General features: G+C 45.7%; 1 protein-coding gene across 1 annotated transcript; it reads right to left on the bottom strand.

Moving 5' to 3' along the window:
* Window positions 1–1,274: 1,274 nt before the first annotated feature.
* On the bottom strand, window positions 1,275–15,015 carry LOC122366276 (gamma-aminobutyric acid receptor subunit delta-like). The gene is made up of 9 exons (XM_043338338.1): window positions 14,706–15,015; window positions 7,410–7,543; window positions 6,883–6,953; window positions 5,562–5,791; window positions 4,345–4,427; window positions 3,804–3,944; window positions 3,248–3,449; window positions 2,481–2,658; window positions 1,275–1,637 (listed from the first exon to the last, which is right to left on the bottom strand). Exons 1-9 carry the CDS (start codon window positions 14,753–14,755, stop codon window positions 1,449–1,451), a joined length of 1,278 nt encoding a protein of 425 aa, XP_043194273.1. The 5' UTR covers window positions 14,756–15,015; the 3' UTR covers window positions 1,275–1,448.
* Between the last annotated feature and the right edge of the window lie 993 nt (window positions 15,016–16,008).

Below are 16,008 nucleotides of genomic sequence, written 5' to 3' on the forward strand. Positions count from 1 at the left end.
GAATTAAGAAATCAGGTACTTATACGGAGAAAACTAAGTGCTACAATAGGGAGCAGAGTAAATCCCAAAAATCTTAATGATTCAGACGTCACCTAAGAAGTCCATTGGCTAATGGCTTATTAATTTAAAATGACAGACTTAAAAACAAAATATAATTATAGAACAAAGCTTCCGAGCAAAATAAAACATTTCCACAGAATTGTGCCACTGCGAAATAAATTTGCAACGAGCGTTAGTGGCAGTACGTAACCATTTTTGTGCGAAATTTGGCTAGCAAGTTTGTTATGCTGACAAGTTTAACAAAATTTCGGTCATAGGTATAGCTGTTCTGAATACATTGCTCGAATATTTGCCAAACGACTACGATTATAAATCTCTGTTTTCTTTTTTTACCAATAATAGTAGAAAAGTTCATGAGAAATTACAAACACGAAACTGACTTATCCAAATATTATATTCTTACTAGGCGCTGCTGACTGTCAGATGCAGCTATACCCTCAACAAGATGATTTACCTACCTGTATAGAACTGAGCACCGCATTCCACCCACCCCTAACCCGTGTAGGTTGCCCCGTCACCAATGACGTCATCTACTGGATGCCTGACGTCATCGCCATACATAGGCCGCGGAGCATGGCCTTTTACTCACCATCGCGGACCTTAAACCGATACCAGACATGTCCGTTGAGTCGTGGTGCACCTCGACACTGCTGGCGACAGTGGCAGAAACGGCTTCGCTTCTAAACTTGGACCGGTAAAGCATCTAGAGATTAGAGCCACAAAAATAGGTAGAGTGAATTAATTTTTCTTCATCAAGGACCTGCTTTTGACGGAGCTCACCTATATACTGACATACTGGAGACTGAACCGTGATGAGCAGCATCGCAAAATGAATAGCAAACCGCAAAAGATAGCGACCCGTTTCCCTGGAATATAAACACGACTTGACTAAGACATAAATAAATCAGACCGTGTCGTTAGCGAGCGATGGGGAGCTCGGTTCACCGTTTGCTCGTTAGGAGCACGTTGGATGTACGACACAGTGCGCCCATACATTTTGGAGGACGCGTGCTGTGACAGCACGCCCTGGCAAGCGTCGTCGATTCGGCGAGGGAACATAAGTTGCCTCTCCGTTCAGCAAACACGTGTGAAGATTGACCTTACCGAATCGGATACATAAAATGCTAATGAAGCCGATGTAGATAGCGCAGTTTTCCTACTTATTTCGGCGTTATTTTATATATCATGCGTGTGCTCCGTAAATCCAAAAAATATCCCTTAGACATCATATATATTGTTCCATCATTTGGAATGTCAATAACAGCACGTGAAATTAGTCTTGGTCACATAGATATAGCTCATGCACAACAACATAACACCATATTTCGATGAGACGCTAGACAACATCCATTTACATACAGAAAACACGCCACTGAAGCTCCAACTCCTTAAAGCAGCGTATAATAGCCAGCGTATCCGAGGCTGAAGCACACGAAGAGGAATGCCAGGACAATGCGACTGACGGAGTCGAGGCGGGCGGAATCCTCGAGAGCGCCCAGAACGCGCTGCCAGACCCGGGAGCCTGCCGCCGGGGCATCCTCCGACTCCTTGTCGTCAACCTTTTTCACCTCGGTAATCTGTGGAGAGACAGAGGGCCCTCGGTAGTATGACGGGCTACTCAAAAGGGTCAGCGCCCAGCTCTGGTAGCATTCACGTTGTAGATTGCATTGAGCTCATATGTACCTAACGTCCATAAGTGAATAGCGAAACGGCTGGTGATGTGGAAATGGTATGCACAAAGAGTATTAACGGCACACGTCTGGATATTTAGAAAAAAGCATTTCTATACGCACTTTAAAGGGACCCTCCCACCTTCAAAAAAGTTGATGAATTGGCATGAAAGTGATGTCGCTCGGTTCAGAAAGAGCAAAAACGAATATCTACCAAATTTCACCGAAAAATATTTACCGGTTTTCAAGATATTAGACTTTTACTTTTGTTTACTTTTTGGGATCTCCGCTGTTCCTAGCGACTTCATTTTGGAAGTGCGGCGTTTGCGGCAGATGTTGCGCGCAAATAGCATATATCTACCACTGCTTCTTAAAGATGTTAGTATAAGGTTTTAAAATCGTTAGATCACCGCTGACGTCACAAATTCTAAGGGGGCATCCCAATGCATTAGCCCCTTAGAATCCGAAAACTGCAAGTTTGAAATTACATAACTCCGAATTAAAGCATTTTTCGATGTTGTGAGTGCCCAAACCGGTATTCGCAGGCCATGGCCACCAATTTGGCTATCTCAACTCAAAACTAATGTTAAGGTGGGATGGTCACTTTAAATGCAGAGAGCCGTGTCAGTCAAAGTGACTCTATCCGTCCACATTTTGAGATGCTATATGGCCTGGCAAATGTTAACGTCTTGCCCCTCCCCGGTGGTGGCTGTGACTCGAGCCTCGGGTTGTCGCGCGGCCTCTGCTTACCTCCGTCGGGTAGATCTTGCTCGGTTTGGCCCAGACCGTGCCCTCGCCGTCTTCGGTCTTCTTCAGCCGCTGCACGAAGATGAGGATGACGTACTCGAGGATGATGAGGAAGTCGAAAATGAGGCAGCCGACGTACCAGATGTCGCTGGCGCGAATGTAGGACACCTCCAGACCAGTCCTGTGCAGAAAGGAATGATGTAAAATAAGCCTTGAAATAAAAATAAAAATATAAATAATCACATTGTAATCAATGATCTGAATTTGACTCAGTAAATTTAGAAACAATACACGTTATTTATTCTAGAACATAAGGAAAACGGTTTCACACAGGGAGCGTCAACCAGGATCTCATGCATCGAGTACAGATCAATATGCTTATATGATACAGAAAAAAGGTCTGATACGAGTTGGATCGGTCGGATCTTCAGCAGAATGTCACAGCTTTTATAGTTAATTCTGACCCCCCCCCCCCAAAAAAAAAAAATCGAAAAAAACAATGTTGATCTTTTTTTTTGTACAAGGAAAGTATCCCGATTATGGCAAGCCTACGAAAGATACCGAATGCGCACGTCCTCGTCAGCTAGCAGTCCGTAACGTAATGTAACGTAATGTAATGTAACGTCATTAAACTCACAGACTGGACGTCAAGAGAGTCAGCAGGGCCAATACATCAATAATGAGGTGACGTCATTGAACTCACGGGCTGGACGTGAAGAGAGTCAGCAGGATCACGTACATCAATAATGAGGTAACGTCATTAAACTCACAGGCTAGACGTGAAGAGAGTCAGCAGGGCCAGCAGCGAGGTGATGCACAGCACCATCCGTCCGGGGATGATCTCGGGCGGCAGCATCATGCTCAGCCAGGACGTGGCCACCAGCAGCACACACGGCAGCAGAGTGTGCCACAGGAAGAACACGGTGCGACGGCGCAGCTGCACGCGCACCAGCACGTTCTGAAAACAGACGTCTGCGCCCGGGAGAGCACAGGTCAGAGGACAATCACGGGCTGGCGGTGTTACCACGCGCCAGTTGAAAAGGTTGCCAGTTGAACACGACCACACTGAGCAGCACCATGTACAGTGTACACTGAAATTAATACGGCGCTCATTTAATTTGCATTGCATTGCATAATGCACAAGTACTTGAATAATCATACCTCATTAATTTTGTAAAGCATAGCAGTGGAATAAAACTTCCTCATATGACATGCATTTGGACACGACTTCATGCATTTTTAACTTCCCTTGTACAAATGTCAGTTGATTACACTTATGCAAACGTGTCTGTTGGTTTGTTTCAGAGATGCCCTTCGCGTTCTTACCGTGCTTGTCTCCGTAGCAATGCAAGATCTGGCCGCTCATCATGATGGAGACGGTGAAACTTTTCAGCTGAAGCTGATCTTTGGAGTAGATGTTCCTAGTATTGGTCCAGTTCCACGACACCACACTGCTGTTATAGCTGTCTGTGACACGTACAATGGGATAATTAGCTCGTGAACTATGGGTGGCAATGAGCTTCGTGATGACATAACGGCTGCTTGATGCGAAATTTTCATCCCGATCACTCTAATTAAGTCTTGCTGCAATCTAACGTAATGAAGCATAATCACTCAAAACGCACATCGCTCACATAAAACGTAATAGATATGACGGTATCCTCTGATGGCAATGTAACGAAATGATAGGGAGAAGTCAGCAAGTTGAGCAGGAATATAATAAGATTTTGGCCCGACCCTCTATTCTTAAGGTTTGTGGTGGACAAAAACGAAATGCCGTTAGCGGGAATCGGTGCTTGTACTGGCTGTAATTAAGTTGTGTCATCTGGTGATAAAAAAGACAGATGTGTATGAAAATGGCACTTACAGCTGCCAAGCTCGATGTCACACTCTTGTACGTCGAACGGATATGAGGTGAAATCCATGTTACAGGTCACCGAGGTGCGCAGGCTGGAAACGATGCAAAAATATCAATCTAATGTGCATTGCAATGCTCATGTCGCTTATCTGTGAAGACTGGTTACGCAATCGATATTTTAAAGAATAAGAGGAAAAGCTATTGAATATTTCTTAGGCCGATGGCCGATATGTAGGCCCACAGTATGAAATCGCAAGTGGGGCATCGGTACCTACATAAAAAGTTACGTGCTAATCTGGAATACGTCTTTTAAAATGACGATCATGTTTTTATTGTTAACCAAATAAGAAGGATATTGAAAAATTTAATGGTTTTAATACGAACTGAATTAAGTTAATATTTTTCTCGTAAGAGTCTCGTCCAAAAAACATTTTTTATTGGCTGGGTGTTGTTTCAAATGCTCAGATCATTTCATAGAGAGAGAGAGAGAGAGAGAGAGAGAGAGAGAGAGAGAGAGAGAGAGAGAGAGAGAGAGAGAGAGAGAGAGAGAGAGAGAGAAACAGACAGACAGAAAGACAGAGAGAGAGAGAGAGAGAGAGAGAGAGAGAGAAACAGACAGACAGAAAGACAGAGAGAGAGAGAGAGAGAGAGAGAGAGAGAGAGAGAGAGAGAGAGAGAGAGAGAGAGAGAGAGAGAGAGAGACAAACAGACAGACAGAAAGACAGAGAGAGAGAGAGAGAGAGAGATAGAGAGAGAGAGAGAGAGAGAGAGAGAGAGAAAGAGAGAGAAAAAAGAGAGAAAGAGAGAAAGAGAGAGAGAGAGAGAGAGAGAGAGAGAGAGAGAGAGAGAGAGAGAGAGAGAGAGAGAGAGAGAGAGAGAGAGAGAGAGAGAGAGAGAGAGAGAGAGAGAGAGAGAGAAGAGAGAGAGAGGAACCTAGAGACATTCTTTTCCAAAATAATTCAGTGAAGGCTTTGTAGCGAAATGTATTGTATCAATTAACTCGGTGTTCCCAGGATGGCAGAGGCATTGACCTGCAACCAATTATGGATTATTGAACGATAGAATCCTTGTAAATAGCAGGTAAGTCCTTTACAAAATGACCAGTTACCGAATCTATACAAGTGAAGCAGCGGATTCACAACTCCCATTTATAATGAGATTTAACCCAATCAAGAATTGGAAACAAAGAAACAGTTCAGGTACTGAGGAGGCCGCTGGCAACTGACTAGAGTTCGTATTTGAGGTAGCCGCTGCGGAGCAGTTTGAGCGAGCCGAGGTCCTGGAGCAGTCGCACCGACTGCACGTCCTCCAGGTTGTAGATGATGAGGTCGGGCAGCCAGAGCTCCTCCACGGCGCTCGGGTCCATGGTGACGCTGTTCACCTCCTCCGTCAGGTTGGGCATCTTGAGCCGCGGGTCGGGCCAGTAGGCAGAGAGAAACACCTGGTAGCGCACCACCTGCGAGGTGCAGACGCGAGTGGACTTGAATGATTCGCCAGTCGCTGCCGGCGTGAATGTGTTAAAGGAAACAGTTCACTTTCCTGAAATTAGTATTTTGCTATGGATTTACGATTTTTTATGCTCAAATTGATCAGAAAATAAAATAAAACCTTTTTGTAAAAACAATTATTTTCTATATTTTAATATAGGACGAACTATATTCTATGTAAAATAATGTTTGACGCGGAAGCTTATTACGCGTTGACCAATCATATTGCGTAGTTCAAACCTACGCATGCTGCATTAGCTGTAAGCAGCATGCTGATTGGCTGACGATGACGTGGCTGCATTCCTGTGCAAGACACACATTCCTCTGCAAGGCACTCTTTTCAGAACGAGAAATGGAATATCTTCGTCTAGGGTGATCGTTGAGCCGTAAAAGCTCCTGATTTGTGCTAGTCTCAGCTCAAGCTACGAAACTGCTATTCCAGTTCAAAATCCCATGTTAAAAGTGAACTATTTCCTTTAATGAATAGGACTGACTTATTTGTGAGGGACTTACGAGTATTTGTGACTGTACGTACGAAATACGACTGATCAACCGAGCCAACCGAATACTAAAAAAGATGGTTTTTATTAGGTAGCTTTTTAATCGACCATTGTCACTAAGTAATTTACAGCCAACGTTTAATGCTTTAAAATCAATGCTCTATCGTAATTAACTCCCGGCACAACGCTCGCATTTTACGCTCACACTGATCCACACTGATTCTCTTAATCTGCGCCGGGTCGGTGCTCGGCGCCGCCCGTGTCGGGCTGGGAAGGGGGTGTTTGAACATCCCGTCTAACTCATCTCTTGAGCCATGTAGCAACACTCGGCAAGCGGCGTTCCAAATATCGTCAAATGTCATGGAGAAAGTACTTTTTAATTCTTAGACACATTACTGATTACTGTAATTCATTGTGAGCGACCAGACACTAGAAATAAGTCTCATGCTGGGCAAAATGCGTCATAGAAGGCAAAAGAAGTCGCCACTGAAACCAGCAGGTGCCTGACCTCAGAAGTCAACAAGCGTTCATAGGAGGTCAATGTGAGGTCGACAACTCACCCCGTTGTGTTCATCTATATTGAGAATGTTTTCCACTCCGAGCCGCAGGAAGCAGTACATTGTACCGCCATCTGTTGACATTACAGTTGGTCGAATCAATGTCTGGTGAATGGGATTTCCATTGAATGAAGGCTACCACACAAGACAAACATTCCTTGATCGCACACATCATGTTATTTTTGAAGCACTAGGCTATGTCTGCAAATGCATATGTCTCAAAACTGACCAGAAAATCAAGCACAGTCGTTTACGTAAGTGCCTATGCTATCACATGATCAGTGATCAGATCTTCTCCGAGGGTAAAGTGATATAAATTTTCGGCTTATTGACTTATTGATAATTGCTATAATGGGTGACTTTTGCCACTAGCTCAGAGAGGTGCCGAAATTAAGTGCACTGTAGTAATACTTACATACATGCCGAAATGTTGGTAGATGCATATAATATTATCGTTTCTTACAGATTTATGTAGACATTTTAGCAAACTGTAACACAAAAGAACAACATTTTCAAAATGTCCGACATACCTGCCGGTTGCGGGAAGGCGCTCTTGTCGTATCCGGGCGGAATGACCTGGCTGATATTGGCGAGGTGACCTGTGGGGTACTCGATGAGCTCCTCGGCTGTGGTGGTGGACTGTGGAGCTGTGTCGGGCTCGGCGCTGAAACAGACAGCGCTGTCTGATCAGCCCGGTCTAATCACAGGGAGAGAGAGAGAGAGGGGCTGAGAGATAGAGGGGGAGAGAGGGAGAGAAAGAAAGAAACAGAGAGAGGGAGCGAGAGAAGGAGCGAGAGAGAGGGGGATGGGAAGAGAGAGAGGGAGGGAAAAGAGAGGGGAGAGAGAGAGAGAGAGAGAGAGAGAGAGAGAGAGAGAGAGAGAGAGAGAGAGAGAGAGAGAGAGAGGGAGAGAAACGACAGTGGTTGCAGGTGACATCAGTCATTAGTGCATAAATAGATCGGCAAACTAGGCCAAATATATTGGACACGCAACAACTTCAGTGAGCACAGTGACTGGCTAGAACAACATTCCAGCTTCACCATTTAAACCTTTGATGTATTTCAACCAGGGCTGCAGAGTCGATGGATTTTAAGGTGTCTCCGACTCCGATTTCGACTCCGACTCCGGCTTCAAAAATCGACTTCGACTCCAACTCCGACTCGGACTCAAGACGGTCCTATTAAAATCACTATCATGATATTGGAGTTCATAATGGAGATGTTTTTATCTTGCCTGAAACGATCCCTTGTGCGTTCCAAGACTTTGCGTTGCAAATATGCATTAAAAACAGCATGCAGAATTAAAAAGCAGGTTCAGGGGAATTCACCGTCTTTCTGCTTCTATCGTTGAAAACGTTCGTCCAAAACAGCAAAATGGCCTTTTTTCGACAAAATATAGCTTCGAGCGCAGCATCGTCAATCAAACTGGTGCAGTGCATGACGTTGAGCCATGCAGCGTTAACTCCGACTCCGGAGTCGAAGTCGGTAAGACCGGTAAGACTTTGGCGACTCCGACTCCGACTCCGACTCCAGGCAGAACTGTTGACTCCGACCGACTCCAACTCCGACTATGACTCCGACTCCGACTCCGCAGCCCTGATTTCAACATCAAAATAGTTTTTTAGCATCCTGCATGGTTTCGAATGTCCCTGTTGTAATTAAAAGTTTTCAATAAGTTACTAATTCCAATAAATATTTAGAGCATGCTATATAATTGTTTTTCTTTGGCTAGTGAGCTGCAATATAGTGGCACTGAAATAAAGTGGCATTTATAAATGCCACGTCCATGGACGTACTAATCGACCGTGAATCAGAAACGTGAAACGCTCGCGTACCTAAATGTGTCTGCGCTTAAATAAGCATAGTTTAGCCCCACCATTGGCAATAGCGATTATAGCATACATGCTCGTAAAACTAACATTCATTAGACATTCAGGGATAGGTATGTTACGCTACGTTGGTTCGTTTTTTAATGGATACGTCTATATTCTTAGCTACCCCACATCTACCAAATTGAGGCGCTCGAATATTCATGCCGCGTTATGGTAATGCTGCACAGCTTCAATGAAACACTCCAATTTGTCGGCAAAATGGTGCGCCGCGTTGGGCCAGTGTGGGAACGGTGGCGGACACTCCTGTGGCTCTACAAAGGGCCTCGTTTGCTACAAACCGTTGAAGCAAAACCTCAAAGCGATACGGATATCTATGGCGAGGAGCTGTCAGCTGAAGTACCATTATTCCACGGCTGCGTGAGCTCTCTGGTTATACCGCCAAGGTCATAAACAATACGGAAACAATACTACTGGACCAGCCGCATTGAACACTGTAATGCAATGGTCTTTGGTCACGGCATTGTCCATTGTCACAAATTCAAGCAACCATTTAACTGTTTAACCACGACACCAGCAAATAATAGAGAAGAACCACGCACGAAGGTAAGTGACCCGATGTAGACTCAAACTTGGACTAAAACGCGATGCATTATCAGCGCATCGCAACCAATGTGCTGCATCAGTCATAACTCCTAGTCCTAACAGCGTAAACTGCTCCAAGTCGGTCTAAGACGAATTCGATTTTCTGAATATTTAACTATAGTATAAGCAGGCATACCTGCTGCCAAGATTGTTTCTTTGGCATTCCATTCCAGAACTTCGCAATGCACTTTAAGCGCCAGATCTTTCACAGGAAGATGAAATTTACAGGATTCATAAACCTCCGGAGCCTTCAAAACTTGTATTATACCTACGGATTTTTTCCGGAAGGTCCCCTGAGGTCATGTCGGCCACGTGACCTAACCATTTATCATTCATTTGGGGAAATGGATATGGAAGCAACATTTAACTATACCTACACTCCTTGCAAGGTCCGATGCTTCACTTTTGTATTGTTGACCCCATTTGCGTGACGTGATACACATATACGACATTACCAAGATCAACGAAGTTTTTATCAGTAATTCCCGATCGAATTGAGCGAGCGAGTGAGAGAGGCTACCACTGCACTCAGAACGACTTACGAAATCGAATGATATGCGATGTTTCCTTCGGCGAGGCTGGTTAGGTACGGCTCTTGCCAGATTAAGCGGTAGGTTTTGCACTTTTACATTTCCGGTTATATCTCAGAAACCAATCGATCTACGATGAAGCCATTTTACACGATCATGACCGGCTTGTGAATCAACAAGTCGATCGCATCTTCAACACTTAACTTAAGACGACGAAGATATAGTCTGAAGTACACCGTAAATTTTCTAGGTGCAAAACCTATCGTTAAAATCCGCGAGACCTGTACATTACATACCTGAGAGGCCATGATCTGATCTTGACCTGAGGTCAACATTCGCCTGATCATGACAAACACGCTGGTGCCAAATTCGCGGCTTTAGGACCATATTTGGGGAAAGTTATTCATGAAAATGAGCCCCTATCTGCGGGCATTTGTCGACCTCAGAAGTCACCGAAGATTAAACTTACGACCTTATGAATGAAACCCAATCGCTGCGTTTTAGCCCCGTGCACACGCTCATTTTTACAGCGACTTTTTAGCTCAATTAGGGGCGAAATGGTGAGGGAGCCTCCCACCCCCCCCCCCATCGGCCGAGGCACATGTAGGAAACGATAGGGCCGGCGAATGTTAACTTAACCCTCGCCGGACCTATTGGTTTTCTACATACGCGCCGGCCGAGGGGGGGGGCGGGTACGACCCCCCCTCGCCGTTTCGCCCCTGGTGGAGCTAGCGCGTCGCGGAAAAAACGAGCGTGTGCGCCGTTACGAGACGCAGAGATTGGTACCCGATTTTAAGGTCCTAGGTCAACCGGTGACCTCTGAGGTCAGGTCAACTGCCTCAAGGTACGGTTCAGTTTTTGGTGAATAACTTCGCAAAAAACGGCCGCAGAGCGCCGATTTTGGCAGCATCGTGTTCGTCTCGCTCAGGCGCGTCGAATGATATGCTTTTTGTCCGGGTCAGGTCAACTTGGGGTGTTGACCTCAGGTCAAGGTCAGGTCAGCACCCCCAGGTCACGAAGTTGGTCGAAAGGGGTCATGTCGCATATCATTCGATTCGGCAGGTCTTCCTGAGTCCATTGGTGGCTTTCCCGACTCGCTAGCTCAATTTGAGCAAGAGTTATTGACGAAAAACTAATATGACCTTGATGACGTCATAAATGACGTCACGCAAGGTCAACATTGCAAAAGTGACGCATCTAACCTTGCAAGGAGTGCATAAAATCACGATTCTGTGTGCTTGAGATAGTTGGAGATCGTTCCCGGCGCCAGAATAGCAGTTTTCATTTTTCCCCATTGACTTATAATGGTGAGGTCACGAAAATGACCTGACCTCATATGACCTTTAGGAAAAATCCGAGATATACAAGTTGTGGGACTCATAATGGATACTAGATCCTGCAAGTTTCATTTCCCTGTGACATCTCCTCTGGCAGTGAGGGCGTTGCGAAGTTGCGACATTTGAAGACCGTGCAGAGGTTCACTTATGACGTCATAGGTCAGTGACCTGACCTGACCCAAAAGTGCGGTTGGTGTCAAAAGATGCGGCTTGGATCAAAGGTCAGGTATGCCAAGTTTCAGCTTTCTATCGCCAGCGTGTTCGGAGCTATCGCGAAAAAACCCTATGGGGGGCGGCACCCGCCGCCCCCCCCTCGGCCGGCGAGGGTTAATATCGATGAATGACTAACGATTGATCAAAGATAATTGCTGCATTTAATTTCATGGGTCAGATAGACATTTAACGGAAAAACATAGGAACGTTAATCCGCGCCGGCCGAGGGGGGATGCCGCCCCCCAGGTTTTTTTTTCGCGATAGCTCCAAACACGCTGACGATAGAGAGCTGAAACTTTGCATACCTGACCTTTGATTCAAGGCCAATCTTTTGACACTAACCACATTTTCGGGTCAGTTCAGGTCACTGACCTATGACGTCATAAGTGAACCTCTGTACGGTCTTCAGATGTCGCAACTTCGCAACGCCCTCGGTGCGAGAGGAGCTTTCACAGCGAGATGAAACTTACAGGACCTAGTATCCTTCAGAGGTCTCACAACTTGTACCTATATCTCGGATTTTTCCAAAATCCTAAAGGTCACATGAGGTCAGGTCGGTCACGTGACCTCACCATTCCTTAAAATTGGGAACCAATCTCTTAACGGCGTAACGGCGTCTCGTAACGGCGCACACGCTCGTTTTTTTCCGTGACACTCTAGCTCCATTAGGGGCCAAACGGCGAGGGGGGAGTCGTACACCCCCCTCCCCTCCCTCGGCCGGCGCATATGTAGAAAACCAATAGGTCCGGCGAGGGCGAATCTTAGCGGCGAGTCCGGCGAGTCTTAGCACAACCACCATAATCAAAGCTTTATTAACCCGCGCCGGGCCGGTGCTCAGATTCCGCGCCGGGCCGGGGTGTGTGTGTGTGTGTGTGTGTGTGTGTGTGTGTGTGTGTGTGTGTGTGTATGAACACCCCCTTCTAACTCGGCTCCTGGGCCACGTAGCGACACGCAGTAAGCGGAAATCGAAAGAACGTCCAAAATAAGGACGAAAACACTTCGGTCATTTTTTGGGTCAGGTCAAAGGTCAGGTCACAAGAGGTCACCAAAGGTAAAATGTTGACTATTTCAACATTTTGGAAACTGCCAACGGCTATCTCGAGAACCGATAGAGCTACAGCGTCGCGGAAAAGCGCATTCGATAGCCCTTTTACAGACCTTTCTGAATAATAGTCTCAGATTTGACCTCAGGTCAACGGTTTAGCCTCCAGAGGGCAAAAAATCCAAAAATAGCCGTTTTTACGAAAAGCGTTTTTTCGCCAATAGCTTTTGACTCAAAAGAGCCATGACATTACTTTTGCCAGCATCGTGTTCCTCTCGTCGAGACGCGTCGAATGAACTATAATTAAACCTTGAAAGGTCAACTTGAAAATTTGACCTCAGGTCAAGGTCATGACCTGACTGGAAAAGGTCATGTTGCATATCAGTCGATCCGCAACGTCGAGCCGAACACATCTAAGGCGTTTTCAGCGCTCTAGCACGCCTCTATCAGAAGTTATTAGCGAAAAACTGTTAGGTTCTGTTCGTGACCTGAGATGACCTCGGGGACATACCGGGGGGTCACAGTTGCCATTTTCTGGTTCAGTGTGTCAATTTTACCTACATCTCGATGTTTGAGTGTGTGTAGAATAGCGTTCGTGCAAAACAGACGCTTTTCAATTTTCTCCCACTGCCTACCTACACACAGAAAAATATTAACACCGTTAGCGGTGTAATCGCAGAGTACATATCTGAGCACTTGAGGAAAGTTAATTTAGTCCCTTACCCGCTTAAATTACTCGCGCTTCCAAATGAACACCAGGAGGAAGGTAATAGAACACTGTTAGGAGGGTTGGGTGTTTTGCTACATGTAGTAAAACACCCAACCCTCCTAACAGTGTTCTATTACCTTCTTCCTGGTGTTCATTTGGAAGCGCGAGTAATTTAAGCGGGGAAGGGACTAAATTAACTTTCCTCAAGTGCTCAGATATGTACTGTGCAATTACACCGCTAACGGTGTCAATATTTTTCTGTGTGTAATGGAGAGGCCGCAAAATTGACCTGACCTTAGGTCACCGATATCAAAATTCCGAGATATACATTTTATAGATAGTGTTGCTCTAATCAATCGCTGAAAGTTTCAAGGCAATCGTTCAGTCGTGTAGCTATGACGAGCATTCTTGTTTTTTTTTTCTGAGGTGAGGTCACTTGGCGTGACCTGGTGAACTGACCTAAGGTGACCTGAGTCTGAAATTTTTACAACATGTGCGAAAAAGATGCACGAATAGGTGTGCCAAAAACGGCGGCGCTCCGTGCCGCCGTTTTTGAGATATCTGCGAAGAACCGCAGGGGGGGTGTTCAAACACCCCCCGGACCGGCGCGGGTTAAAACCTTTTTAAGACAAATGGTCTCTTAAATTCACTTGGCGGAACAGAACGGTTACCTACCTGTGCAAGATATCTCTGCAAAGAAAAAATGACGAATTTTCAGTAGGGAAGTCGATCTCCCGGGATCTCGGGATGGTGTCAGTCCCGATTCCCGGGATTAGGATGACCGGGATCCCGATATCATGAATGGCATAAATAGCATATTGTGCAGCTAAATGCTGCTATTTTTTCACAAGAGAAATGTTTTTCACTACGGTGGCTAAATATCAGTCGGATCAGGCTGATTACATTATGCATCAAATTAATCGTTCAATGGTTTGCTTTTGGTCACAGAAGCTCCATGGCTTTGACCGCCGCAGTAAAACAGCCGTGCCAGCCATGTCACACGATTTTATCTCAGATGTCCCATGGCCTCGGATTCCAAGACGGGACGTTGAACACAACACCCGATGTCTACTAACGCGCGTATGGGCCAGCAGCTGCAACGAGCTACAGAATTTCAGGATAAGCACTCGACAAGATCTTATGCATCACATGAAATTCGACAATTAAACGGCATCACTCAGCCTCAGCCAGTGATGGATTCAAATACGTAATGCACCGATTTCTTTCCCCTGATTGATACGCACACATTGAACAAACATTGAACAACATGCGCGAGAAATTTTCATGCTTTTCCTTTTTTCCTTTTCATGCGTTTGCACTTGCTATTCGACAAAAACCTAGTCAGGCTTTGGTGAATTAGGAAAATACGGATTCCCCATTTCATGTATTAGAGATATTAAATGGTAAATAGATCTTAACTGTGACGATTTCAAGCTCCGCAAAACCCCATTAGAAGCGTTCTCAGAACCCACCTGAGACGCGCTTCATAGTGAGCTCCATATCAGGACGACACTCTGCTCACCTGTTGCCGTGAAGCAACGCAGCCGTCACCGTCAGCAGCTCGAGCAGCATGGTCGGCGAGGAGCCGCCCTTCCGCTGGCAGTGGTCAGCGTCGGCCGACCGCTCCACCTGCAGTGGTCAGCGTCGGCCGCTCGTCCCGCCCGCCGCCCGCCGACTGTCGGCCGGCCCGGCGCCGCTGCAGTCTCGTGTCGATATGGGGACACACACCGGGTCAGAGCCGCGACCACGCCACGCCAGCGTCGCACGCAGTGGCGCCGAGGCCGGCGCGACCTGTCACGGTGGTGGCACTGAGGCTGTTGACCCGGCCAGCGCTGGACACGGGCGTTTGTGGTCACCATTGGGTCGCTGAAGGTGTAATGATAGTTTTATTATATGTATTCATAATTCAAAGCCCACCATGGAGGCATGTCATAAATAAATCAGGCTTAGACATCGATCAATTACCGTGTTTGCTTGTATTTTTACCACCATTGAATTCCTCCCATCAAAACGCGCCGATTACCTTAAGAATAATTTTAGCGTGAAAGGTCAAATACCAAAAATTGATCTCAGGTCAAGATCATTCACCTGACCAAAGCTGGGCATGCAGCGTAAGTACGAATGAGTCTCAACGAAATGACCACATCAAGACTAGAAGCAGAGAGCATTTTAGCTCTTTCTATAACAGGTAATGATAAAAATGGGATAAGACATGCAATATGCCCTTATCTGACCTTTGGAATCAGCTGTACTCTGTTCAGTTTTCATTGCCAAAGGGTACAAAATAGAGATGTCGTGATTTGAAAATACGTGTGGTTTTGGCAAGGTCGTTAAAGGGACCCTCCCACCTTCAAAAAAGTTAATGAATTGGCATGAAAGTGATGTCGCTCGGTTCAGAAAGAGCAAAACCGAATATCTACCAAATTTCATCGAAAAATATTCACCGGTTTTCAAGATATTAGACTTTTACTTTTGTTTACTTTTTGGGATCTCCGCTGTTCCTAGCGACCTTATTTGAAAGTGCGGCATTTGTTGCGCGCAAAACAGCATATACCACCGCGTGCTACAAAACGTTTTAGTCAAACATTTAAAAATCATTAGATATCTGCGATGACGTCACACATTCAGAGGGGTATTCCTATGCATTAGCCCCTCTGAATCAAAATGCTGCAATTTTGAAATTCAATATTTCCGATTTAAGGCATTTCTCGATGTTGTGAGTGCCGAAACCGGTAATTGTGAGCCAGGGACCCCATTTTGGCTATCTCAACTCAAATCTAATGTTAAGGTGGGAGGGTCCCTTTAAGTAAATCGCAATTTATCAT

Source organism: Amphibalanus amphitrite, unplaced genomic scaffold (genome assembly GCF_019059575.1).
Source record: "Amphibalanus amphitrite isolate SeventyFive unplaced genomic scaffold, NRLGWU_Aamphi_draft 000029F_arrow, whole genome shotgun sequence".
Classification (NCBI taxonomy): domain Eukaryota; kingdom Metazoa; phylum Arthropoda; class Thecostraca; order Balanomorpha; family Balanidae; genus Amphibalanus; species Amphibalanus amphitrite.

Excerpts from the sequence above, each read along its gene's own strand:
- LOC122366276 (XM_043338338.1), bottom strand. The coding sequence starts at position 14,755 with ATGCTGCTCGAGCTGCTGACGGTGACGGCTGCGTTGCTTCACGGCAAC. Across the intron at positions 3,945-4,344 it reads TGACATCGAGCTTGGCAGCT|ACAGCTATAACAGCAGTGTG; the intron begins GTAAGTGCCATT and ends TACGTGTCACAG. Across the intron at positions 1,638-2,480 it reads GCAAGATCTACCCGACGGAG|ATTACCGAGGTGAAAAAGGT; the intron begins GTAAGCAGAGGC and ends GTCTCTCCACAG.